Genomic DNA, 26343 nt, shown 5'->3' with positions numbered 1-26343 from the left:
TTATTTAGTTAAATTTTATTTTAAATTTTATAAATTATGTTAAAAATTTAATTTTTAGGTCTAATATTGATATATGTTTTTAATTTTTTGAACATTTCCAATTAGAAAAATAATGTTTGTCATCGGTATAGACTGTCACTATCCTACATGACAGTGGATTCTATGTGTTTATATAAGTAAAAACAGCCCACATAGTAGTGTATCTCATGTATATATATAAAAGTCAAATATATATTAAATCCACTGGTATGTAGGATGACGACAATCACCATTGATAACATATAGTGCTACTCAAAAACTGAATATAATTCAAATTGGTTTGAATAAGAGAAACTAAGAATGTTGAGGAGGTGTCATAGAAACTTCCAAGTTAGTTTTTATCTCAACCTACATTGTAGGGGTTATTTGTTACTAGAGCAAATCTTAAAGGATCACTATGAAAAGTAAATGATGTTAGAATACAAACATATTTATTAAATGAGTTAGTATTAGATCCTATGGTTTACCCTTATTTCAAAATTTACTTTTGATTTGAAACATTTCATAAACATCCTCTGCTTTTAGCATTTTCTGTGACATAACATTTTGTCTCTTAGTTGGTAGTATAAAAGGTTATAAATATCTTTAATTTAAAAGAAAAAACTATTTTGTGTTTTATTTTTTCTATAATACTAATATAATTCATTTACTTATGTAACTTTTTGCATTACAATTTTAGTACATAATTTGCATATTTTTTTTTTTCTGATTTTCATTTTTTTTCCCAAACTCATTTTCTATCATATATAAAAGCATATAGAAAATTAAATATGTTTTACACATTTTAATTAATTTAGGGAATTTATGTAATATATACAACTTTAAATACTAACTTTTACTTAAGTATTAATTTAGACAACATTAAAATCTTGTGTTTATTGATTTGTTTTGCATGTTAAGGATTCAAAAAATCAATGGCTACATTTGGAAAATAATAAATTTAATCTCTTATTAATTAAAATACAGAGAATATGGTTGTGTGTGTAGATCTTGTTGATTATAATGTTGCATTATCGAGTGTTGCTATTTTTTATCACTAATGATGATCACTGGCTTAATTATGTAGTAAATTTTAATTAAAAGCATTCAATTTTACTATTTTCATATCAAAATCCTAAAAATAAACTTCTTAATAGTAATAATTTGAATTATTATTTGACATATAGATTTTATCGGTGATCATTTTTTAATAATAACAAATAGTATTTATCTGGATAAAATATGTTATTTAATTGTTTTAGCACTAAAATATGAAAGAAAAGACAAGATCTAGGCATAATTTTTAGCCAAAAAAAAAAGAAAAGAAAATCTTAAATTTTTTCTTTCCATTTTCTTTTTTCCAAAACATATTAAAGCATATACATATATACATATACATATATATTTTACTTTCTTTGGATGAGTAGGAAAATACAGGTAAAGAGAAAATGGAAAAGACGACATCTGGGTAGATCTGAACTCATGAAAGAGGAAGAGGAACGATTCCTAAAGCTTTTTATTTCTTTTTGTTTTCCTTCATTTTATAAAATTAATATAATAGGTACTAATTTAATTAACATACATTTTTCTATTTATTTTATACATAATATATGTTACACGTTTTCCAACAAATATATGACAAAATTTTCGGCCTTTTTAAAATTTTTAATGATGTTCAATTAGCATCATATCCATCTTGAGTTATATTTAATGAAAAATTGTTATAGGTACTGGGTGTTTTGGAAATGTTTCAAATTATAGGGGTAATATTTGAAATAATAATAAACCACAAGGGTGTATGATATTAAATAATCCTTTTAAAATGATGTGACGAGATGGCTTGTTATAAATTTATTGGTTGAGAAATTAATAACTTAAGTATGGGTACTTTTTTTTTTTTTTTTTTTTGAGAAAAAAAAAAGTGAATTTTTAAAAGAATAAATATAATTAAATATAAATCAATTAAATAATAATGCTTATTAGTATTTTGATACCTACAACATTATTCATGAAAAGAAAATTAATAGAGCGTATAATAGGAATAATGCTATAGGTAATAAAAAGTTTACCAATATGTTTATCAAGATTAATGTTTGGATTTTATTGAATTATATTTAATTATATTTTATACATAAATTTATTATATTTGCTAACGAATGAAATAATAATATATCACTTTACTAAGACCGTTTTCAACAATGTTAATGCCTCATTTGATAAGAGCAAATATTATTTAGGCTTTTTCAATTTTGTTATATTTTTTTTTAAAATTGTATTTTTAAAAAATTATTATTAATTTTTACGAACTAATTTAAATGATTAAAAGTAAAGAAAAATTAGTGTTTTATAATTGAATGATATAATAATAAAATAATTTTAGTTTTTAACTGTTAAAATTAATTAAATAAACTATTATAGAGAAGTTAATTATAATTTTCAAAAGATTGAGCCTAAATGTGATTAGAATAAAACTGAATGTGTTTAAATTAAAGTTTGAGCCTTGCTTTAGGTAAAAATAATAATAATAAAACTGAAAAAAAAGATTATAAAGTTTTCGAATCAAAAGTGTGGCCTACTTTATGCCCAAAAACTACATGATCCATAGTTATGAAGAAATTAAAAAAAAAAAAAAGAAAAAAAAAAAAAAGAAAAAAACTACACGACCTTTGCTGGGAAGATGGGTCAGAAAACTGAGAACCGCAACGTCAAAACCTCAGTTTTATTTTCTCAAAAGTCAAACCCTGATACTCAATCTGCCATTATCGATAATATTCTTTCTCTCCGAATTCCTCTCGAGTTTCCTTCAAAGGAATCGATATGGGACTCTTTGAAAGCACCAGATGGATCAATTGGGAGCTGGAGACGTACCCACTACCCCAAGACTTGGTCTTTCTTCCCTGTTTTGCTTTCCTCTTTGCTTCACTGCGTCTCTTTCTTGACAGATATGTCTTTGAGGTTCGGTTCTGTTCTTCACTTGCTCCATTTTGATATTATTTCTCTTTCATATTTTATTGTTGTTATTTTCTGGCACACAAAGTTGTATTGATGGTATTATTTAGAGGACAAATTTTAGTTTTGCATGCTAATATGAAATGAATGATAATTTTTTTTTTTGCAAAAGGGTACAGAGTATTTATGAACATTTCTCTGTTCGAATTTCAGTTTCTGCTATTCTTTTTGCTGGCTTATCTATGATTATAAGTTTTTTCTCTTCTAACTTATTTATTTATTTTTTGGGCCATGTATGGTGTTAAGAAAATGGGAAAAAAATTTTGAAAGGAAAAAGAAAGAGGGCAAAAAATGTGTATATATATATATATATATATATGAGGGAAAAAAATTGAAATTTTCTTGTCTTTGATTCAGCCATTCATCACGCTTATGTAAAGAACTACTGCTCTTTGACTTTCCTCACAATATCTTCCAAAAATCTTTAATGGATGTTCCCTTTTTCATCCTTCTCTCCATATCTCCGTGTTATCTCTCCTGATCTTCATCAATTTGGCTGCAGGTTTTATATTGGGGTGAGGTAGAGAAGGGAAAATTAAAATCTGATTTATGTGTTAAGTTTTCTCTATAACTTTTTTCCTCAGTTTGTTTTTTATTTATTACTTATTTATTTATTTAATTTTTTTGATAAAGAACTAAACAAAGAAAATCAAATCAAAATCCCTAGCACTTTTTTACCATTTTCCTCATCAAAATTCTGGAAAGTTTGAAGTTTGGATTAGGGAAGAGGAAAATTGGTTATGAGAAAAGTATAAAAAAGAAATGTTATATATGTATAACATAAAATAATTTGAAAATACAAATGTTCTTACATTTTCATTGAGACATGTAAAGATTTTTTTTTTTTTTTTTTTTTTTTTTTTGTGCTTTTATTTTCCTTGTTGGATTCTTGATCTCCAAACATTAGCTTAGAAGAATGTGTTTTGTACATCTAGTTAATGAAGTTCATTTTATAGGATGATAGTGGTTTGTTGTAGGTAAAAAAATGGGAAGATGGAGAAATGGGTCTTGTGTGAGCTAAATTGGGAATTTCCTGTTCATAATGTTGAGGAAAAATTAAATGACATTGTGCAGCATGCTGAAGAAAAACAAGCTTAACAAACAAAGCATACCTCCTCAATAATTCACTTTTCTACCTCATCTCTAACCTTTACCGGGCAGTAAAGTTCCTCACAATTCCAAATTTTATTGAATGTGAGCTGTCCAGACTCCAGTCACTTTTCTTCAGACAAAGCTACTTTAGCCAAGTTTGGGATCCTATTTGAATAAAGTTTTGCAGGCATTGCCTTTCATTTGGCCCCAGTTGGAGCTGCTAGCCTGGTAGTATGATTTCCTTAGCTTGTTATTTTGGGTTTGAAATGACTTGGTGCATGTTGAGTTGTATGGAGCCTAATCTCCTACTATACTGTAAGTTGCCTCCATTATTGTTGCTATGCATGTATGGGTTTCGAGCTGAGCATTCTCACTAGTATAAAGATTACTAGGGTTCCATTTTTGAGTTAGCGAGAAGAGTGTGATATAGTTTTGTGTCTGTTAATTCTGTTATGAAGGTGTGAGTATCTCTTGTACAATTCTTTGATTATAAGCAGCAAAGTGGTAGTTCTCAGGTGAACCGTTGTAAATCTTGTGTGTTCTTGTTTTCCACTCTATTTTTATTGCTTTTGTAAGCAAAAATTTAGGTTTAAATCCCAACACATGATACATTTGTTTTAAAACCAGATTTCAACTAAAGGGTCCACAAATCTCACAGAATGACCATTGCTAATGAGGTAGTGAAAGAAAAAATCTGTAGCAAGATTCCTTAAATACTTGGCAATTACGAACCACCAAGAAATTGTACCTCTGTTCAATTATAATGACCAAACTTGTTTGCTCCATCAGTTTACCCTAACCAATTCATATCAGACACCAACCAAACCAATCGAGACTTATTTGTTAGAATTGCCTACGGCAACTAACTAGTACCAGCTTCAAGCATATGGGATATGCAAATGTCTTTTCATTTTAAAGATGATCTACTTTACATCAATAATCTCCTTAATCAATTCTGGTTGTACTCGATTTTCCATTTTTTAAAATAAAATGTGTTTTGTGATCACATTTTTTGTTGTCTCTGTTTCGCATCCATCGTTTATGCAATTTACTGGTTTTGTTTTTGTTTGAAATTTGTTTATTATCCTCCAGGTGCTGTGGTTTAGTTTGAAACAGACGGTTATGTTTGTTGCAGGCATTAGGTAGACACCTGCTGGGACATGCCTCGCAGAAAGTTGAGACTCGTGATAAGAGGAAGAAAATCAACAAATTCAAAGAATCTGCTTGGAAATTTGTCTATTTTTTATCAGCAGAGCTTTTGGCTGTTTCGATTACATACAATGAGCCTTGGTTCACTAATACCAAATACTTTTGGGTAGGGCCTGGCAATCAGGTTTGGCCAGATCAAAAAATCAAGTATGTCGCTTAACCCAGCCCTTAACCCAGCCAAATTATTTTGTAGTGTCAATAAGTAATGGAATTAGTACTCATTTGGGTAATGATTCCACATGAATTTCTTTTTTGGGAAAAATTTCCAAGAAATCATCTAATTGGTGCTTCTTTTACAATCACCAAATAGGTGATTTCTAGAAACAAAGTTAACCAAAAAGCGCTTCTATATTTTGTGCCAAACACTAAAGGAACCACTTTTATATTCTCAAATATGTTTTTAGACATTTCAAAATCACTCCATATGGACACAGTTTGGTTTTGATAGTTGACTAAATGTTTAATTTTGTTCTTAATACATCTTTTGTTTGCATTATTAACTAATCTTTTCCTATTGACCAGATTAAAATTGAAGGGATTATACATGTATGCTGCTGGATTCTACATGTATTCAAGTTTCGCTTTAGTTTTTTGGGAAACAAGGCGTTCTGACTTTGTGGTATCAATGGCTCATCATATAGCAACTGTCATTTTAATCTTGTTGTCTTATATATTTAGGTATGTTTGAAAGGAATTTTTAGTTCGTGCTTTTGCTTTCAAATTAATTTTGTTTGAAATTACTTTCCGCAAATCTTGATCATGTAGAACAAGCATTACAATTTTGTTCTTAGTAAAGTCATATCTCTCTATTCATGCCTATTATATGGATCTTTGTCCATGCTTTCTCTATCTTCCATGTCTGGATAACCTATTTTGGGCTCCCCTCAGGTTTGCTCGAGTTGGTTCAGCCATTTTAGCTATCCATGAAGGAAGTGATGTGCTTTTAGAACTTGCAAAGATGTCAAAATACAGTGGCTTTGAATGTATGGCTAGCTCGCTCTTTGTTGTTTTTGTTTTATCATGGACAATACTCCGGCTTATTTACTTTCCATTATGGATAATTTGGAGTACCAGGTGAGTCTAGTGTTCGGCAATAAGTTCATAAAGCAAACAACCAAAAAAAAGAAAAAAAAGAAGGTTCAGAATTTAAATCATTTTTGGAATTATAGACTCTAAACTGCTAAAAAGCTATGCTGAAATTGTTCTCTCAGAACCTATAAATTTCGCATTTTGATTTGAAGACTAAAATACATGGTTCCTTGCATTTGTCTTTAAGAAGAAAGTAAAGAAAAGTTTTGGGAAAGTTGCTCTAGAGGCAATATTAGATATCATAATCTGGCAAATGTTTTTATTTTTTTTTTATTTTTTATTTTTTATAAAAAATGTTATTCAGCATCTATAAACGTGAAAATTACCTAACTAGCACTAATATTTTGGTTTTATACCGTATTGTAACCAGAAAGGAAATGACCAATCTTCCACACAATGGTATAACATGTTTCCCTCATATTGCAATTTAGTCCTTGCTTGTTGCTATGGTTTCACTGTAATTTTGTTACATTATTAGTTCAATCTTCTTCTTCCTTCGTTTCCTCTGCATCTCCTTCCCACTCTGCCTTGTTCACGTGGAGAAAACTCAATTCAAAATACAACCATTCTTATTTTTTCTGCAAAACTTGCATAGCATAATTTTATTATTTATCCAACTCTCTACACAATCTTTTTGCTGCAAATAACAAGTAGCAAGAAATATCAGTCTGATGGATTGAAAGTTCATCAATAATTTGGGAAAAAAGTTTGACTTAAAAATTATATTGTATGTATCAAGTTGACTAGTGTTTTTATCCCATACCTTATCATTTAATAATTCTTAGTCGTGTTCGTAAGGAGCATTTTTTTAATTAATTTTTGCTTCAAATCTTCGTGGCAGCTATGAAGTTCTTTTGACGCTGGACAAGGAGAAGCATATGGTGGATGGATCAATGTATTATTATTTGTTTAATACTCTTCTTATTTGTTTGCTTGTTTGTCATATCTATTGGTGGGTTTTGATGATTCGAATGCTCATAAAGCAAATCAAAGCAAGAGGCAAGCTAAGTGATGATGTTCGATCTGGTAAGGGGGGAATGATATATATATATATATATATATATATATATATTTTTCTTAAGAATTTGATCAAATATCAAATTGAAACAAATAATATATAATGGAAGAGTCACTAATATATATATATATTAACCACAACAATAAAAAATGAAGCTGCTAGAAGCTTTTTGCTACAACAAAGTGTTGTTACAATTATTACCCAAAAAAAAAAAAAAAAAAACCAAAAAAAAAAAAAAAGTGTTATTACAATATAAGTAGTGGACAATAATTATAGGTATGGCTAAAGTTAATTCTTGTGGCTAAAAGTTAATCGTGGTGGTCGAAAATGATTTTACTCACAACAATTGGTCATTGGCTAAAAAGTCCATGCCAAAAGATCAAGTTTCTTGTAGCCACACTTCGTGTTTTCTTTGCCTCCAAACTAGAAGTTACTCCCAACAAATTATTGTGTGTTGCTGTGACCTTCTGTTACTTGTATAAATCCCGTTTGCTCATTGCAGACTCTGAAGACGATGACGAACATGAAGATTGACAATGAAAGAAGATGGACGCCCTGCTGATGTGTATAGTTCTACTAAATTTTTTGCACAATTGCTAAAGAGCTATGTTCCTTTGACGGGTTTCCACAATGCCATTGTCCTACTTTTCTCATGAAGATGAACCTTGGAATAAGCATGCTGATCATGTTTGTTTCTCCTCATACTCTCATTGTTTGGTTTGGTTGTATGCTTTGATTCGTTCATGACAAAGGGAATGTAAAAGAAACTTGTAAAAAGTACTTCCAGGAATTGGAATAGAGGATTGCTTGCTTTGAATTCAATTACTGAAAACTTAATTTTAGGAAGTAAAAACAAACATGTACTAGGAATGTAGTCTTGGATCTTTAAGGAAAGCATACTGCACTTTTAACCTTTGCATAACCACATGGAAAGGGATGCACCAAAAAAGACTCAAAACAAGCAAAGGTTGGATGGCTCAAAAGCACTCAGCATTCTAGTTCCATTGTAAAGAATGTTTTACAATGACTTAGCTTTTCTAACGTTCTTAAGACTAGCTCTACTTGCACTCCAAGTATCTATTTCTGGATTGCCATCGGTCGGTGTCCCAGCATATGTTTTTCTACTGAACAAAGCATTCATCAAGAATTAGGATAATCATTTTTGAAAAAGATTAGTACATATTAATTTGAGGATGGTTATTTTAACACGAAAAAGGAAATGGCTTCTCCTCTTTGATATTTCTTGTGATTCTGCATTTTTTCTCCACTTTAGCGTTTTAACTCCTTGAACCAGTTCTTCAAACTTAGCAACTGAGTTTAAATGACTACTCTTGATGAGCACAAAAGTTTCTGGGTGGGCAAAAGCAGCACCTGATTTTGACAACCTGATGCTTAATTTTATACAAATAATTATATTGAAGCAACCTTAGATTCTTTTTACCTTCAGCAAATGGATAGGGCATGGACCCCTTTGCTAGATATATGATGAAAATCCAATAATTTATATAAAAGCAGGATGTGCTATTTATTTAGCGATCTTATTAAATTATCATATATTCCAAAAGATTAAACTAATAAAAAATATTCTTAACTAACGTATGTAAAGTTAACATATAAATTATTATCACATACACATTCTCCTTTACATGTAGACTTATTGATATCATAAGCAATCCTAATGAGTTTTACGTGTAAACATACTGTGAACGGGTAATTACAATATTTTGATTCTATATTAAGTTATTATATATTTTAAAAATTTAGATCATTTTTGTTATAACTTTTAAAAAGCTAATTCTAACTTTTTAAAATTCAAAAATAGCTTATAAAAGTATTTAGATAATTTTTTAAAAATGTTCTATGTACAAACTAAAATTGGTAAAGTATAACTTTTTAGGAAGTTCTTCTGAAATTTTTTTTAAAAATGTTCTATGTACAAAACTAAAATCGATGAAGTATAACTTTTTAGGAAGTTCTTCTGAAAAAGCAAAATTAAAAGTTATCTTAGACAAATATAAACTAACATAAAAAAAACAAAATTAAAAGTTATCTTAGACAAGTATAAACTAACATAAAATTTATTATATATAAATTCAACACCATATATTCAACTAAAGTATTTCAAATTAGAGTTCTTCAATATATCACAGTCCAATTTTTTCTATCTCCATACAAATCAGACAAGGCAAGTCTTTTGCTTTTTTGCATTTTGTTTTTACTTTCAGTATTTATTTCTTTTTATTTCATCTTTTAAGATTATATACATGCATATAAATTGAGGTTTCTGAAATTTATGTTTGGACAAGGGAAGGCAGATTCAGGAATAGTGTGAAGCGGTATGTAGGTATATGGTGTTGTGTTCTGAATCACACCCCAGGTCACACACATATTGGGATGAGAAACCTGGTTGGAAAGCAATCCCTCCTCGAAACCCACAAGGCGATCACCCACCCAGTGATGAAAATATCGTTATCGATGAAAATATCGAGGGTATAATTTTATGGAAATATCTATGGAAATGTCGATATCGATGGAAATATCGATAAAATTACGGAAACTATAAATATTTAATTTAGAATATAAAAAATTTAACTTCTCTTTAATTTAAAAAAAAAAAAAAAGAAAGAAACAACTAGAAAAAGTTACTTTCTCATTTTGCTATCAAATTGGAAAGAATTGCTTACTCAAAACCCCAACCTTTATTTCCTACCCGTTCTTAAAAAGAGGACAGCTAAAAGAACAACTAAAGTAGCTAAATCATAAACATTCATGGTTCATAGTCCTATTAATGTTCTAGCAAGACACATAAACCCAATTTGATTGAATATTTTGATTTAATCCCACTGTTAATTACAATATAATATGACAAATTATTTTATGCAACTGATTCTACATCACTTTAGGACAACTAAAGTTACTGAAACATAACACAAGACACATAAATCCAGTTTGATCAAATATTTTGACTTAATACCATTGTTAATTACAATATATATTACAAATTATTTAATCTTCCGCAGCAATTACATTCAGTTGACCAACTTATTCCACATCATTGGTTCTCACACCTCTTTAATGGAGTAACTGTGAAGTTGTCTTGTAAAGCTGGCTGTTGTGTCCAAGAAATAGAGAATAAATGACATTAGATGAAGCATACATAGATATAGGACAAAAAATCCGGAGGAAGAAGGGGGCAGACAAGTAAAATGCTCGCAATCCGAAGGACCAAAATAAGCTTCCTCTATTCAGATTTCTTGCAAGTTGCAACATACTCAATGGACTCTCCTTTTCCTTGCCATGTAGGAATAGTGGCCAAGAAACTTATATAGACGTAATAATAGACTGTACATTGCAAATAAAAGCAACAAGGAAGCATAGCGAGATGGAGAAGTATCTAATTGAAGAGAGAGTAAGACTCTTATTGCCATATATTAATTGTGATGTTGTGTTGCCGGAGTTCCCTGTACTACTTACAAATACAACAATTAGTGAACTAATAATTTAAAGGATAATTGCCAAGATCCATAAAGTGATTTTTGGACAACAAAAACAACCTTTTTAAGTGGTAGACTTTGAAAAATATAAAATGTCAACCAATTTTACAAGCTGCCAAAACCAATAACAAGTAACTGAAAAAAAGGAAAACCAAATTTTCAAATGAAAAGAAATAACTTTCATGTGGGAAATTTGTCGAACAGTTGGTATCCATGTTCTACAAGAACCAAAGTCAATAGAGCTCCAAATCTGCTTCTCATTCCCATGAAACAAGAATAAAAAATCGAATTGAATACAAATACTAACAGCCCATTTGCGAACTAATAATTCAAAGATTACCAAAAAACATATAAAATTTATTGAAGAATGGAAGGCACCATCAAGCAGCTTGAGTTTGAAAATGGAGTTCTCCTACAAGACATCATGAAGCTATCGAAGAAGGAACCACCAATAATCCCCTTGAAGAATTCGAAAAGGGAAAAAGAAACCATCAGCAACTCCATGTGATTTGATTTTGAAGATAGATAGAAATCAAACACGGTACCTTCAGCATTTGGTTCTTCAAAATCATGAACAGGAGATCCAAAACGGTTGAAGTTGGCAAGATACAGAGCTATTGTTCTTTCTGCATATTTAACATTTCCTACAATAAAGACCAAAATGGTTGGAAACCATAGTTTGTTGTCGAGAAGTGTTAGAAGGAAGCAATAACAAGCATCAACGACCTGTAAAATGAACCCGAACAAATTCCTCAGCCAAGATTCATTGTCCTCCAAAGCAAAAGAACTAATGGTATCAGGGCCACCATAGTCCTTGGACCGACAACTCAAATTTCTACCGACAACCGAAATCTCCATCAAAATTCCATAAATATCCATTTGAAAATGGAGATTTCTGTGGATATTCATCGACACTCTCGACATTCATCGACACTCTCAACATTTCCACGATAATCCATACAGAAATTTCTTCCCCCCCTCTATCGGTGTCGGTACTCGCCGACAACAGATATTGTCGCCGGCATTTCGACCATATCGTCGACTTTTTCTTCCATGCACCCACCTTGGTGAGTCCCTGATCCGCAAGGTAACATTTTTATTAAACAAAAAGTAACATTTTTATTAAACAAAAAGTCAAAACCACAGCAGAGCACAGGGCACTATTAATTATTTTGTCAACCAGGAGTGCCGTATACAATATGCATATAATTTGTACATGATAAGAGACTGTATTGTCATTTAGATAATATAATTTTAATTTTAGTGATAAGATAATATTATCCATCCAAGTGTAGCTGTAATTTTTATTTTTCCAACGGTGTCAACTTTTTTCACAGCTCAACAAATAAAAAGAAATGGTTCTGATGTTTTTTTCAAGGTGCACTTATTTAATACTTCTATGGTTGGGACAACTTATTTTTCCTTTGGAAGACAAGTAGTTGCGCATTTTGGGTTTTCATTCAGGCTCTTTATAGTTGATTTTTGGTTGATTGTGTGATTCCCCTAATTTATACTTTCTAATGTGTGGTAAATCAACTTTTTACTGAGCATGTTGTTTACCAACTTCACTAAACCCGTTTACAATGTGAATGAGGTATCCTACAGTACAATTGGAACAATTTTTGACTGTTTGTGATTGTGGCCCCCTTTTTTTTTTTTTTTTTTGGGTTTTGGCTAATGAAAACGGTGGAAAGCATTCATGTCTTTGACTAATTGAAAATTATTTGTTACTCAAAACAACAGGAATATATTTAATAAGAGGACCTAGTTTAGGAAAAATAATTTCTGAATTATACCAGTTATGTGATCCACAGCTTAATGCTGTGGAGAATTTAGTTCAAGCTCTAGATGGAGAGTCAATTTGCAAATTTCCTTGCAGTCTCTTCAGCTTGAATTTTTGAGAGCATATACCACGAATGGAATAGGAAAACGATAGACAAACATTAAACATATAGGAAACTTGAGGAATATCTTTAGAGTTAAAAGAAAAAAAAAAAAAAAATGCAACAGCAAAAGAAAAAAAAAAAATTGTTCCACCAGGATAAGGTAAAAAAGATTTATGCAGAAAAGGAAAATAGGAAAAAATGCAACAGCAAAATAAAAAAAAAAAATTGTTCCACCAGGTTAAGGTAAAAAAGATTTATGCAGAAAAGGATAGGGACTAAAAGATATTCCTCAAGTTTCCTATATGTTTAATGTTTGTCTATCGTTTTCCTATTCCATTCGTGGTATATGCTCTCAAAAATTCAAGCTGAAGAGACTGCAAGGAAATTTGCAAATTGACTCTCCATCTAGAGCTTGAACTAAATTCTCCATAACATTAAGCTGTGGATCACATAAACTGGTATAATTCAGAAATTATTTTTCCTAAGCTAGGGCCTCTTATTAAATATATTCCTGTTGTTTTGAGTAACAAATAATTTTCAAATAGTCTTGTTAAACATTAGTCTAATGAAGTAATTATCTGGCCTATGTTATACTGAAGTGAGTAACCATAGTGTATCGACTAGTAGATGTTGCAAATGCACATCCCGATGCTCGCGGAAGAGAAATTTTGGTTGGAGTTGCTATATGCATCTATCCACGAGGCTTTGAAGATTGTACAAAAACACTACCCTTCTACCCGAGACTTCCAGAAAAGTATAGTTTTTCCTAATTATATATATATATATATATGATGGTGCCATTGTCAACCTCATAAAAATTGCAGGTGATTTTCCATCCAGAGCCAGAAATACAATTTCTACTAAATAAATTCAACACAAATTAAAGCAACCATAAATTACAAAAGTAAAAAAGTCTATATCGTTATAACTCAATTTGAAATGATCACTTTCTTTGCTCCGCAGAGAACATCTAGTCTAGTAACTAATTTCATACCAAAAATGGTTAGACAAACAAATTCTTTTAAGTACAACTCAGATCCATTCACCTAATATCCATACCAAAACTGGACAATGGCAAGCACACTGTAGGTGGAAGTAGACTGAATCAGCATCACTAAATTGTAAGGCCACTGCAAACTCTTTTCAGAAACAAAACAGCTACACTTCATTAATGAAACACCTCTCATCAGCAATATTTAAGGATGCAGCAAAGCCACACAACTGCCATGGATGCCAACTAAAAAGTTGCAAATTAGGCAACTGTAGGGAAAAAAAAAAAAAAAAAAGAAGTAAATTATCACAGGACTAAATAGTGCATACATAATGTGTAGGTAAAGAGGATAGTGGTCATGAATGAACAGTGCCTCTGTATATATTAATCATCAAGGTAATAGTAGGACCCAGCAGATTTTTGTTCCCTGTCCTTGGTAGACTCCAGTTTATTAATCCTTGGGCGGTAATTAGTTGGGTCCCTTCTGAATGTGATATCCAAATGCTGCATCCAACAAAAAACAAAAGAAATTGTTTTCATGTAAAAGCAGAGACGGACACTGAGGAATTATAGGAGAAACAAAATTTGCAAGGCTTACAGATAAGAAGAGATTCATCCCAGTCAACAATGACTGGGGAGAATTTGCAGTACAATCAATTGATGGCCTCCCCTCGTACACAATAACTCTATCTGCCAGATAAGTTGCCATTATAAAATCATGCTCAACCACAAAGGCAGTTTTCTTTGCATGGAGGATAAACCTTTTTATGACCTTGGAAGCAACAATACGCTGCTCCGAATCAAGATAGGCACTAGGTTCATCGATCAGATAAATATCAGCAGGCTGCACAAAATCAAAACATACTTTGCGTTAAACTACTTTAATACCATTCTATTTTTCTTTCTCCATATATCCATCCATGCATTAAAATCGCAATTTTCATGTTTTGACACCTGATGATGCATGGGTCCTGACTAACCATGGAAACCCAAACACAACATTATGATGTATTCAACCATGAGGTCACTTGCCAAACTGGGATCCTTTTCAACAGTATGCTATACTAAAACAAGACCATTTCTTTTCCTGAGTCATCAGAATGTACTGATTTGATGAAAGTTAAACATTGCATTTGTAAATGACAAAATTATAACTTAAAACACTACTGCACAGACGTAAACAATCAAACACTTTGCACCACTAAATTGAAAGAAAAAACTGATAGTACTACAACGAAGATCAACAACCTTTCCAAGGCATAGACACAATGCAACTCTTTGCAGCTCCCCACCAGAAAGATTGACAACTTCTTGATCCATCAATTGTTCAATAAGAAGAGGCTTCATCACATCTGATATAAACTGGGGATGAGTATATGAATCTCGGATTTTTTGAATTAGCAAGTGTCTGACAGTAGATGGAAACTTGGGACTGATTTTCTGGGGCTTGTATGAAACATTAAACTCAGGTATTTCCACATCGGAACCTTCCACAGAATCAGGTTTCAACATACCAGCCTGCAGATTTAAACAATATGGTCATTGAACTAATTAAGGTTCAATTGATACCTTAACGATTTAAAACATATGAAATTATAGAGGAAAGAAAAACAATGAAAAGAAGGAATACCAGCATACGAATAAAGGTTGTCTTCCCTGTGCCATTTTCTCCCAGCATGACAATAATTTGCGAATCAGTAAATTCACCCTCAACTACACGAAGCTTAAAATTTCCTTGAGTTTTATTCATGGTAGGGTATTTGTATCGTGCATATGTTTGAACTTCCTCAGCATTCTCCTGAGGAGTCTCAGCAACCTGAAAAAAGAAAAAGAAAACAATATATATATATATATATATATGTGAACAAGTATTTAGCAAATAAAACCATGGGAGCAATTAAATCCACAACTACAGTCTACCTTGAAGGTAAGAGATTCATCTCGGAATCGAAGATTTTCCGTGGGAACAAATCCAGCCAAGAAAATGTTGATTCCTTCTCTGACTGAGAAGGGAAGGGTTACAACTCCATAAGCACCCGGTTTCCCATATAAACAGCAAATGAAGTCCGATAAATAATCTAGAACACTTAGGTCATGCTCCACAACAATTACATAGCTGAAAATTACAAAGATAACACCTTTACTTTATAGCACAAAATACAAAGGAAAACATGTATATTTAAAAATGGAAATTTATCTCTAAGTAACAACATAGAGAAATATTTAAGGACAAGTAAAAGCAGCAGAAAATCAAACCTATTAGGCCTGAGCAAAGATCGAATAACTTGAGCTGCTTTAAGCCTCTGCTTCACATCAAGATAGCTTGAAGGCTCATCAAACATATATATCTCAGCGTTTTGTATGGCAACAACAGCAATGGCAAATCTCTGAAGCTCTCCTCCAGATAGATCTCCTACATTACGATCTATAACCTGCTTCAAGTCCAGATCAACGCAGAGTTCTTCCTTTACATCTCTCTCATCTTTTTGGTCAAGCACCTGACCCACGTTGCCTTGAACTGCTTTTGGAATGTGATCAACATATTGAGGCTTTATAATTGCCTAAAAGTATAAGGCAAATAAAGACAAGAGAAACATTAGCAGGAAAACAAAATTACTATATATATGAAAAAAACAAAGCAATGTGATAGTTTACCACAAGCCAAAACTGCATTGCTTTGGAACCACAAGGCGATCAATCAATGAAATCATGTATGCAATTATTCATAGCTTATTATCAAGACTATTAAGGTAATAAAATATACTACAATTCCAAAATCTCAAACTTGCATTAAAACAAAACTAAAGGAAAGTGAAACAAAAAGCCGGTGTACTGAAAACCGAAGTAATAAGTAAACATAAGAGCACTAGCTGAATCAGGTTGCCACATATAATAAAACCACCAAGTCCTGTTTTGCAGTAGCTACAAAGGATAATAAGAATAATCCAAGTCAACCATGCTAAAAGGTTAGAGAAACAAAGAGAAAAGGTTATCTCGTTCAACCCAAAAAAAAAAAAAAAAAATACTAGCGGGATAAACCAGGTACCATATTTAGGTCATATATCTACATGCTGAAAATTACCACTGAATAACAATATAAAACTGAAACGAAAAGAAGCATTTGCCCTATGAAAGAGAAAATCAAATACCAATATATTCCATAAATTTTAAAGCTATAAGCATCATAAAATACAAAAATTTTACAGGTACCTTCAAATTATCCTCCAGGATACGAGTAAAATAATTTTGGAGTTCCGATCCTCGGAAATAGGTCAAGATCTCCTGCCAGTCTGGAGGATTCTGAAAAGAAATGGTGAAAAAAAATGTAAGAAAGAAGATGCATAAAAGAAATTCAGGACTAAGATGGAATATTACATTGAAGCGCCCTAAGTTTGGTTTTAGTTTGCCAGCCAAAACTTTGAGGGCAGTTGACTTCCCAATGCCATTAGTTCCAACCAAGCCAAGAACTTGACCTGGTCTTGGGACTGGTAACCTGAAATTGTAATTTTATGTTGCTCAAACCAAATAAAAGCAAACTATATGAACTCTGCAGAAAAAAGCCAACCAACCTGTGTAATTTGAATGTGTTAGGACCATAACGATGGGTTGTATCTTTGTCCAAATCTTTTGGCAAGTTAATAATCTGTATTGCTTCAAATGGGCATTTCTGAATCCAAAGATCACATTTGGTTAGATCAGTTCATCCTAATAAAAAGGATGTAGAGGAACAAGTAAAGAAAATATCGACCATATATTTTTCTACAGACCTTAACACAGATACCACAACCAATGCACAGCTCCTCAGAGATGAAAGCAATTTTGGAAGCAGGGGTAACCTCAATACATAGTTTACCTGTAATATGGAACAAAAAAACAAAAGTTATTACCACTAAGAGGCATTTGGATTTGACCAATCTGTTGCACTTAATACCACCTATGGAAGCCCAATTGAGTAATACATAAATATACATATATATATGCTAACAAAATAACAATGATTTTCAACATGTGAAACAACTAACAATGAAAAAACACTTACCATGCAGTTATTTTTATTCATTAGATATTTCCTACGGAGTGCTTAATTACAATTTAAGAATTGTGATACAGGAAAAAAAAAAAGAAAAAAAAAGAAAAGAAAAAGAAAATGAAAAAACACGAACAAGAAAGATTCATCTAAGATAACTGAATCAATTCATAATCGCGAAATTGTATTATCCAATAAGAGACATAAAAATAAATAAATAAATACCAGTTTTGACGACAGGACAGCTTTTTTTGCATTCTTGGCGGCACTTCTTGGGCTTACACCTATCTGAGCTCACTATGGCTATACGCGTTAACCGATCCGCCATCTCTCTTCTTCTTCTTCTTCTTCTTCTTCTTCTCAAACTGTGTCTGTCACCAATTTCATTATGATTTCAAGTACAAATTAATCAAAATTACTTTTATAAAAATGAAACAATATATTATATTAAACAGACCGCTATGAGATTTAGAAAATTGAGATTCCTCCTTCTCCTCTTCTTCCTCCTCTCCTGAGATGACGAGAGAGAAGGTATATGTGGAAAGCTGACTGCACACGCACAATCCACACGACACCTCCACCAGTTCCAAAAGCAGAGATTTTCAGATGGAAGCCAGCCAACCCACCTCCTTCTACCTAGGGTTTCTCTTACCGGGTTGAACCAGGCACCGGCCCAACTTTGTTTCCTTCAGCCCAAAGACCAACCCAACTTCGTTTGCATAACTATTACAACAAAACCAAACTTTAGTATAATCCAATCGAAACAAAATCTTATTGGCAAATGATTAACTAAATTAAACTAAAATTAACCAAACTTCCTCTTTTAATTATATGACATTATAATTATCCAACATTAAACACTTCAGATATAATAAAAATTGAATATTTAAGGATAAGATCAGTAAATAATATATGATAATATTATTTACAATATTTAATTTTAATTTTTATATTTTAATATTAAAAATGTTGCATAAGAAAATGAACTCTTTAATATCAGTCTATTGAATTATCATATAATGTATAATTAACATTGAATTTTTTTTTTTAATAAAAAATTGAATATTTTTTACATTTCCATTTTTGCCTTTATTTAGTATAGCATCACATAATATCATGCACAATAAAGAGTGTATATATGTATATATAGAATATGTATTCTTAAGGCCAAGCTAATATCAAAGGCCTTCAATGAAGCTGTAGAAGCCAGCAGAAGGATAATATAATTCTTTGGCATAAAGGTTTCATACACATTAAATGCTCCTTCAGCTCAACAGAGATGAAGGTGTAACTTCTCCATATATTCCTGTAGTGTATTACGCAGACAAACTTCACCCCAACCCGTTCACCACAAATAAACGATGTAATAATAATAATAATAATGAAGCCAAAAATACACTTCTATTGAAGTTTGAACAAAAACAAAAACAACATAATATAGAAGCCAAAAAAAAAGAAAAAAAAAACACTTTTTTCTCTTTTTATTTATTTTATTTTTCTGTTTATTTGTTGAATTTTGCTTTCTGGAGCAATATATCTTACAGATTGAGGAAATTAAATCAATCTTTGTATTTGGATTTGATTTAAACAAGTCTGAAAGGTAATAGGGTATGAAAAAAATAGATAGATTTGGTCTATATGCGTCAAGCTTTAGACCATGAAATCCAAGCTACGAATATTTTCACCTATTCTTTGAATATTGTAATTTTCTTACAATAATAACCGATAACTCTAATTGATTATCTTATAGATATAAATATAAATATATATATATATATTATAGTTTTATTTTTGTTTAAAAAAAGAAGAAGAAAATTTATGTTAAAGTATTAACTTCAATGATTTTGTGTACTGAATCAAAATCTACAAACATTATATTTATGGTGAAAGGTTTAAAAAGAACAAATCAGAGCTACACATGGACATTAGAGACATAATATCACACAAAAATAGAGACAAAAAATTTCTAAGCAAAGATATACAAACTAGAGCGCATTCATTTTAATCTCAAAAATGAATGCATAACATATATAGTTTAATAATGGATGAATAATGAGGATGGTTGAACCATAAATTAGTTTGGAATTTTATCAATTTAATATTTGATCATTTAAATATTATTTTAATTATTGATAAAAAATGGTTAATTATTAGAGAAGAATGTATTGTCTTACATGGTTTAGAAATAAAAAAGCTTTCAATATTCACAAGTGTAAATGGGATTTGTTAAAAAAAATATAAATGTAAAAGTCTCAAAACAGAAACACAACAAGCATCTCGAGAAGCTCCTCACCTACATATTTAAACTTCTCCAACATTTGAAAGGATCTCACCTTCTACGCACAACTACAACACAAAAAGACTAACTAGTTAATTTACCATATCTACTAAAGATAGTTTAGTATTCTTAGTTGAAATTTTATTTATAAAAATCTTTTGATTCAAAAGTTTGAAGTGGCACGCCTGTTAAATGTATATAAATATTGTGTAGATTTGGCATAATTAATTACTCATTTACATGGCTTAGTTGTGTCATTAATGAGATTGACTTATTTATTGAATTATGCAGTACAGCCCTTCGACACACACTCTTTGTAATGTTCCAGTTGACCCATTAAATTGGAAGACTAGCTCTCTTTATAGGCCCTCTTGATTTACCTATATTTTTGTTATTATCATATTTATTATTAAATTATTACTTTTGGTGTGAGTTATAATTGATGGTAAATCATGTAACTTGTACATGACTTTAGTCTGTAAAATGTTAAAGTTTTATTAATAGGGCAAGAGTTATGCCACGTGTCAATTGCTAGCCAACCTGTGAGTGCACAGTGGCATCCATGGGAGCCAATTTCATTGGTGGAAAAGGGAGGAGGAGGGAGAAGGAAAGGGAGGAGAGAGAAAAAGAGAGAGAAAAGGGGGGAAGAATTGGCCACCGTCTGTTGACCCATTTTCTAGCCACCCTTTGCTACATGTGCCACTCCACCATGAAGCCCAAAAATCATGGCCAGATCTCCAGCGACGCGCTCAGATCGGAGCTTTTTCCGTCGGCGGTGCCGTTTGCTTCCACCCTCGATTTCTCCCAAACCAGACCTCTGTTTGCCTCACTGTTGATCCCATTGGCTTACCCATTACCAGATCTACCTCCCCACAAATTTTCACGGCCAATGGCGGCTCGCCAAAGAACCCATCTCCGGTGAGTTTCCGATGACATCTCCTACCCTTTCCCCCTAATTTGACCTCCCTGAATTCAAATCCTAGGTCCTTTTTCCCCAATTCTTAATGATTTGTGAGATTTAAGGACATTAATTCTGAAACCTTTTCGGTGAGATTCCAACCACCATAAATCCGATCTCCGGAAGGTTCTCTCAAATGGTGAGGAATCTTGGCAAAAAGACCATGGAAATGAGTTCAAAGGGTCCAAAAATGGTGGGATAGGTGTATGGATTGGCCTGAAATGGCCGAAAAATGGCCAAACAGCAGGAAAACATCAACGGCCATCGCAGGCTTCAAACGGCCGATCCCAGTGCGTCTACAGATGGTTTGGCCTCATAATTGGCCGGTAAGGTCATCTCGAGGTGGGTAACAAGAATGGCCGGCATGTGCATCAAGGTGGTGGCCTAATTTGGACAAAATGGCGATGACCCGGTTCGAATCCATGGGTTTTGAGAGAAATTTCTTGGGTTTGGGTAACCAAATGGGTATTTTGGAACTTGTTTCCTACTGAGCACACTTTCCAACATTTATATAGAGCCTTGGGTCACTAACAGATAAAAATTGGAGACTAGTTTGAACACTAATATAAAACTGATACTTAAAACTTCTCAGAACTATAACTTTTTATCCGTAACTCAGAATTCGACATGCCATTAGTCTATGAACTCGTATCGACGAGATCTACACAATGGTATCTCAGTCAAATAAAAAATATTGTCCATTAAAAAAGTCCACCTAGGACCTACATACTGTTCACTTGGTCAAACTTGTAAAGCATGTGTATTTTGGTACAGGTTGTTACATTCAACCTAAAATTCTTGTTCATCATTCCAACACACATCAATTCATTTTCATGAGGATCAATTATAGTGCATGTCATGTTTGAGGAGTGCAATGCATAATTGTTCTTAAGAATTTGACCTATACTAAGCAAGTTCTCACATAAAGAATGTACATAAAGAACATCATGGATAGTTTTGATACCTTTGGTGGTGTGTATCACTACATCTCCTTTTCCTTTCAATTCCATCAAGGCTCCATTTTCAATTTTGAATTTATTATGGCTGCTCCTATCCAAGTTTGTGAACCACTCATGCTCGTGAGACATATGGTATGTTGCTCCCCTGTCAATGATCCATCTTTCATCATTATTGATGCTACTAAAACAAGTAGTAACAAACAACTCTTCGGATTCACTATTAGTTGCATTATCTTTAGCAACATTTGCTTGTTGCTTATCCTTCTTATTAGCCTTGCATACTCTTTCCACATGACCCTCTTGTTGGCATTTATGGTAAAATGCATCCGGCCTCCACCAACACGTTCTTGGATTATGACCTTTCTTCTTGCTATGGTGACAAGGTTCACAAGACTTCCTCTCGGGTTTACTAGTTTCAACTTTCTCTTTTAAGACCATCGACTTGTTCTTCTTTTGATTTTTTGTCTTTTAATATTAAGAGACAAATGCAGCCTCCATTGATTCTTCATGTCTAATCCTCCTCCCTTGCTCCGTAGCTTGCAAGGCATTCACCAACTCGGTTAAGGAAATTTCATTTAGGTTCCTTAACTCCTTCAATGAAGATATCTTGGGTTCAAACCTCTCTGGTAAGGAGACCAACACTTTCTCCATAATTCGTTGGTCACTTAATCTTTCACCTAGCACCTTAATTTGATTTACTACATTAAAGAGCCTTGTGGTGAACTCTTTAACCGTTTCTTTATCTTTCATCTTGATAGTCTCAAACTTCCTCCATAGGTTACGGATTTGCATTTGCCTTGTCCTTGCACTCCCTTGGAACTCATCTTGAAGTTTGTCCTAAGCTTTTTTAACTCTCTCACATGCCATTATCCTTGTGAAAATGTTGTCATTAATACAAGAATGAATGGCGGTGAGAGCCTTGAAACCTTTAGCTAATTCCTCCTCATACCATTTCTCCCCATCTCAAGGGCTTGGGTTCTTAGGGATTTATGGTGAGCTCCCAAAGATAATAAGCCTTCAAGTAAGCTTGCATCTTGATACTCCAAATATTGTAGTTCTCCCCATTGAAGATAGGAGGAGAAGGAGATGAAAAACTTGAAGAAGCCATGTGAATGTTACTCTCAGATATGGAGGAATATAAAAATAAATTTGTGTTTTCAAGTCTCTCTTCACTCTCAAGCAATGAACCAGCCCAAAAAAACCTCCTAAATCTCACAAAATATGCCTTGTCTGATACCACTTTGTTGGGGTGAAGATGTTATAATCAAGAGTAAGCTAGCTTGAAGTGTTAGCAACAAACATGCTTTTGATGATGCTCTTAGGAATGGTTGTGTGTGAGTTATGTTTCTTAGGTTTTGGTTATAGTGTTTTATGGTTTTTAAGGTTCCCAGAATGTTTCAAGATGTTGAAGCAGAGAGAAGGAGAAGGAGAACACGTTGGTTTTGAAAACTAAGGCTTAGATATTCAGCCATCTCAATCATTCAACAACATAAACATGAAATTACAACTAGTTCACACATGCCAAGCATATGAGCTTACAAAATGAGTAAAGCATTTGAAATTTAAAAATAAAATGGTCAACACCTAAATTTTCATACACAAAAGAGGTAGAAACCAGCTGCAACATGTCTATTCCAAATATAGCCAAAAGGTGGCACAAAGGTTTGAACTAAGTTCCTATTGTTTGACTAGTTTGGGTAACCAACCAAACTAACTTCACCTACCTAGTTACCCTTTGTATTTACTTACATAACTCTGTTTGAGGCATCCTTGGTCATCAAAAAATATTGTTCCATGAGATAGGAATGTTCTAGAACCGAATCATGGGTCAAATAGCTCCAAAATTAACCCAAACTCTGCACATTGGCCCATCAGATATAGAAATCTAAAAATGGACTTTCACATGTCATTTTAACCTGAAATTTGGATCATAGTCTTCTCTATATGTTTGTAGACATTCCTCAGCATCTTGAGATATAACACAAATAGTGGACCTATGTTGCTGGAAATTATGAATCTAGCACCATAGCCATTTCAAACATAATGTTCCTACTCTTTTGTGCATAGTTTTGTCTATACTTTTGCATACATAAATTAGGCACAAAACATCATCAAAACATACCTTACATCAATTAAAAACATACAAGAAAATATAAACTCATAAAAGGAAAGAAGATGATACCAAGGTGTGCATGCTAGCTGGGTAATGAATGCACCATCAAGTGGCAAAATCACCACAGTTGAATAGTAACTTAATAAGAGAACTTGAAGAGGATTCCGTGGGGTTTAAAGGATAATCTATTGCATTAGGAAGTTCATCGACACCTACAGACATGCAAGTGGTGTTGAAGTAATTACAAATGATGAATACTCGATTTAATCAACTTGATTTAAGAATGTACAGGTTTGAAAATTCACAAGGAAGGTCAAACCCTTGGATGGAACCACATGGAGGCGTGGTTGAGGTAAAGCAGGCCATAAATGTTTTAGGGAAGAAGTTGGTGGAGGTGATTTTTTAGATAACCTTAAGGAAGAGTTCGAAGATATTTTTACACTCAAATGAAGGCAAAACTATGGAAGGCAAGCCCAAGAAGAAGATGATGACCTCGGAAATATTAAGGTCAATATACCACTATTTTTGGGTAAAAGTGATCCGGAGGCTTACTTAGAATAAGAAAAACAAATGGAGTTGATCTTTGATTGTCATAACTATTCAGAGGCTTAAAAGGTTAAGTTGGCTGCCTTGGAATTTGGATAGTATGCTTTACAATGGTAGAGTAATGAGCAAAATACCTGAAGGAGAGTTGGTGATGAACTAATAACCACTTTGAGACAAATGAAAGAAGCTATGAGGAAAATGTTTGTACCAAGCCATTACCATAAGTTGTTGCATCAAAGGTTACAATCTTTATCCTAAGGAAGTAGGACACTGGAGGACTCTTATAAGGAGATGAGATGCTCATGATACAGTTAAGTTTGAATGAAGACCGTAAGGCAATAATGGCCAGGTTTTTTGGAGGTTTAAACTGAGAGATTGCTAATCAAGCGGAATTACAACAATATGTGGAGTTGAAAGAGATGTTAGATGTGGCCATCAAAATTGAGAACCAACTCAAGAGGAGGGTTAGTAGCTTATGGTTTAGGGGTGTTTCAAACAGTGGAAGGACTAGTTCAAGTGGTTGGAGAAGTAATCCCACATTTGAATCAAATCCAAAATCGAAATTGGAATAAGGAAGCTCCAATCGGCCAAATAGGGACAATTTGGTCGAATCCACACAAACACCAAAACCAAATGGTAATTTTGATCCTAAACCATCTAGAACTCGTGATATTGTGTGTTTTAAATGTTAAAGCCCAGGACATGTTACCAACCAATGTCCAAACCAAAGAATTACAGTGCTGAAGGACAATGGAAAGTTGGAGTCAAGAGTGATGAAGCTGAAGCTAAAATCATGATGAGTGAGACTTCGAAGAGGAAGAACATGGTGAACCAAAGACACAACAAGATCTAAGGGCTTACATAAACTTTGTGGCAAGAAGGGTTTTGACCGTGTGTAAAAATGAAGATCAAGTGCAAAGGGAAAACATCTTCCATACTAAATGTGACATTCAAGGTAACAGTTGTAGTATGATTATTGATAGTGGAAGTTGTGCCAATGTTATTAGTAATGTTGTGGTGGAGAAGTTAAGATTAACAACCATCAAACATCCTGAACAATGTAGGCTTTAATGGCTTAATGATAGTGGAAAGATGAAGGTAAATAAACAAGCAAAGGTAAAGTTTAGTATTGATATGTGGATATGGTTTTGTTTTATGTTGTACCTATGCATGCTGGGCATATTTTATGGGGAAGACCATGGCAATTCGATAAGACTACCATATTTATGTCAAGAAAATGACATTGTATTTCAATTTAAAGGTAAGAAAATTAAGCTTGAGCCGCTAACACCAAAAGAGGTATTTAGAGATAAATTGCAAACGTAACAAAGAAGGCCGAACGGTAATGGGAGAAGTTAAGCATGCCACCCACGGCTTCAACTAGTATTCAAGAGAGCAAGACCAAACATCATCACTTAGGTAAGCTTTCTAAATCCTAGAGTGAGAAGAAAAAAAAAAGAGAAAGCCAAGAGTGATAAAGAGAAAGAGAAACCTGAGAGTGAGAAAGAAAGGAAAGAGAACAAAAAGAAGAACTTGTATCTTAGCCAAGGACAGATTAAAAAGGCATTATAGAGTAAGAAACTTATGCTGATCATGATTTATAAATATGCTTATCTAAATCATCTGGCTAACCCTAAAGAGCTTGTATTGCCAAGC

The 26343-nt window shown here is 32.7% G+C and overlaps 3 protein-coding genes across 9 annotated transcripts; 1 reads left to right on the top strand and 2 right to left on the bottom strand.

Annotated features, from left to right (window-relative positions):
* Positions 1–2616: 2616 nt before the first annotated feature.
* Positions 2617–8257, top strand: LOC107418913 (ceramide synthase 1 LOH3). Of its 2 annotated transcripts, none has more exons than XM_048474455.2 (6): positions 2617–2973; positions 5236–5475; positions 5851–6006; positions 6217–6402; positions 7259–7443; positions 7938–8257. In XM_048474455.2, the coding sequence occupies exons 1-6, from the start codon at positions 2696–2698 to the stop codon at positions 7967–7969; spliced, it is 1077 nt and encodes a 358-aa protein (XP_048330412.2). In that variant the 5' UTR covers positions 2617–2695; the 3' UTR covers positions 7970–8257. The 2 variants fall into 2 exon arrangements, with proteins under 2 accessions (XP_048330412.2, XP_048330413.1); XM_048474456.2 differs by having other exon boundaries at positions 2693–2973; positions 5255–5475.
* Positions 8258–10458: 2201 nt separating this feature from the next.
* On the bottom strand, positions 10459–12859 carry LOC112493515 (uncharacterized). 2 transcript variants are annotated; one of them, XR_007241632.2, is made up of 3 exons: positions 11656–12859; positions 11475–11573; positions 10459–11388 (listed from the first exon to the last, which is right to left on the bottom strand). XR_007241632.2 is itself a non-coding variant. In XM_060814580.1 (2 exons), the coding sequence occupies exons 1-2, from the start codon at positions 11851–11853 to the stop codon at positions 11360–11362; spliced, it is 408 nt and encodes a 135-aa protein (XP_060670563.1). In that variant the 5' UTR covers positions 11854–12858; the 3' UTR covers positions 10459–11359. The 2 variants fall into 2 exon arrangements, 1 of the variants encoding a protein (XP_060670563.1); XM_060814580.1 differs by having other exon boundaries at positions 11475–12858.
* Positions 12860–13654: 795 nt separating this feature from the next.
* Positions 13655–18458, bottom strand: LOC107407649 (ABC transporter E family member 2). Of its 5 annotated transcripts, none has more exons than XR_001580665.4 (13): positions 18291–18457; positions 18059–18204; positions 17574–17659; positions 17376–17473; positions 17182–17299; positions 17017–17106; positions 16063–16367; positions 15727–15922; positions 15437–15622; positions 15055–15324; positions 14405–14650; positions 14136–14310; positions 13655–14052 (listed from the first exon to the last, which is right to left on the bottom strand). XR_001580665.4 is itself a non-coding variant. In XM_025069835.3 (13 exons), the coding sequence occupies exons 2-12, from the start codon at positions 18159–18161 to the stop codon at positions 14191–14193; spliced, it is 1818 nt and encodes a 605-aa protein (XP_024925603.1). In that variant the 5' UTR covers positions 18162–18198; positions 18291–18458; the 3' UTR covers positions 13655–14075; positions 14180–14190. The 5 variants fall into 5 exon arrangements, 2 of the variants coding, with proteins under 2 accessions (XP_024925603.1, XP_015870444.1); XR_007241032.2 differs by having other exon boundaries at positions 13655–14036; XR_007241033.2 differs by having other exon boundaries at positions 13655–13978.
* Positions 18459–26343: the final 7885 nt, after the last annotated feature.

This window comes from Ziziphus jujuba, chromosome 2 (assembly GCF_031755915.1).
Source record: "Ziziphus jujuba cultivar Dongzao chromosome 2, ASM3175591v1".
In the NCBI taxonomy this organism is placed as follows: Eukaryota; Viridiplantae; Streptophyta; class Magnoliopsida; order Rosales; family Rhamnaceae; genus Ziziphus; species Ziziphus jujuba.
This window is presented reverse-complemented; position numbering and strand designations above follow the sequence as displayed.

What these genes read in the sequence shown, in the direction of transcription:
- LOC107418913 (XM_048474455.2), top strand. Translation starts at nt 2,696, where the DNA reads ATGGGTCAGAAAACTGAGAACCGCAACGTCAAAACCTCAGTTTTATTT. An exon ending in TGGCCAGATCAAAAAATCAA is followed by an intron (nt 5,476 to 5,850) that starts GTATGTCGCTTA and finishes CCTATTGACCAG; the next exon opens with ATTAAAATTGAAGGGATTAT. An exon ending in TGGATAATTTGGAGTACCAG is followed by an intron (nt 6,403 to 7,258) that starts GTGAGTCTAGTG and finishes TCTTCGTGGCAG; the next exon opens with CTATGAAGTTCTTTTGACGC.
- LOC112493515 (XM_060814580.1), bottom strand. Translation starts at nt 11,853, where the DNA reads ATGTCGAGAGTGTCGATGAATATCCACAGAAATCTCCATTTTCAAATG. An exon ending in TGAAGAACCAAATGCTGAAG is followed by an intron (nt 11,389 to 11,474) that starts GTACCGTGTTTG and finishes GAATTCTTCAAG; the next exon opens with GGGATTATTGGTGGTTCCTT.
- LOC107407649 (XM_025069835.3), bottom strand. Translation starts at nt 18,161, where the DNA reads ATGGCGGATCGGTTAACGCGTATAGCCATAGTGAGCTCAGATAGGTGT. An exon ending in AACACATTCAAATTACACAG is followed by an intron (nt 17,300 to 17,375) that starts GTTGGTTGGCTT and finishes TTACAATTTCAG; the next exon opens with GTTACCAGTCCCAAGACCAG. An exon ending in ATGAATCTCTTACCTTCAAG is followed by an intron (nt 15,623 to 15,726) that starts GTAGACTGTAGT and finishes TTCTTTTTTCAG; the next exon opens with GTTGCTGAGACTCCTCAGGA.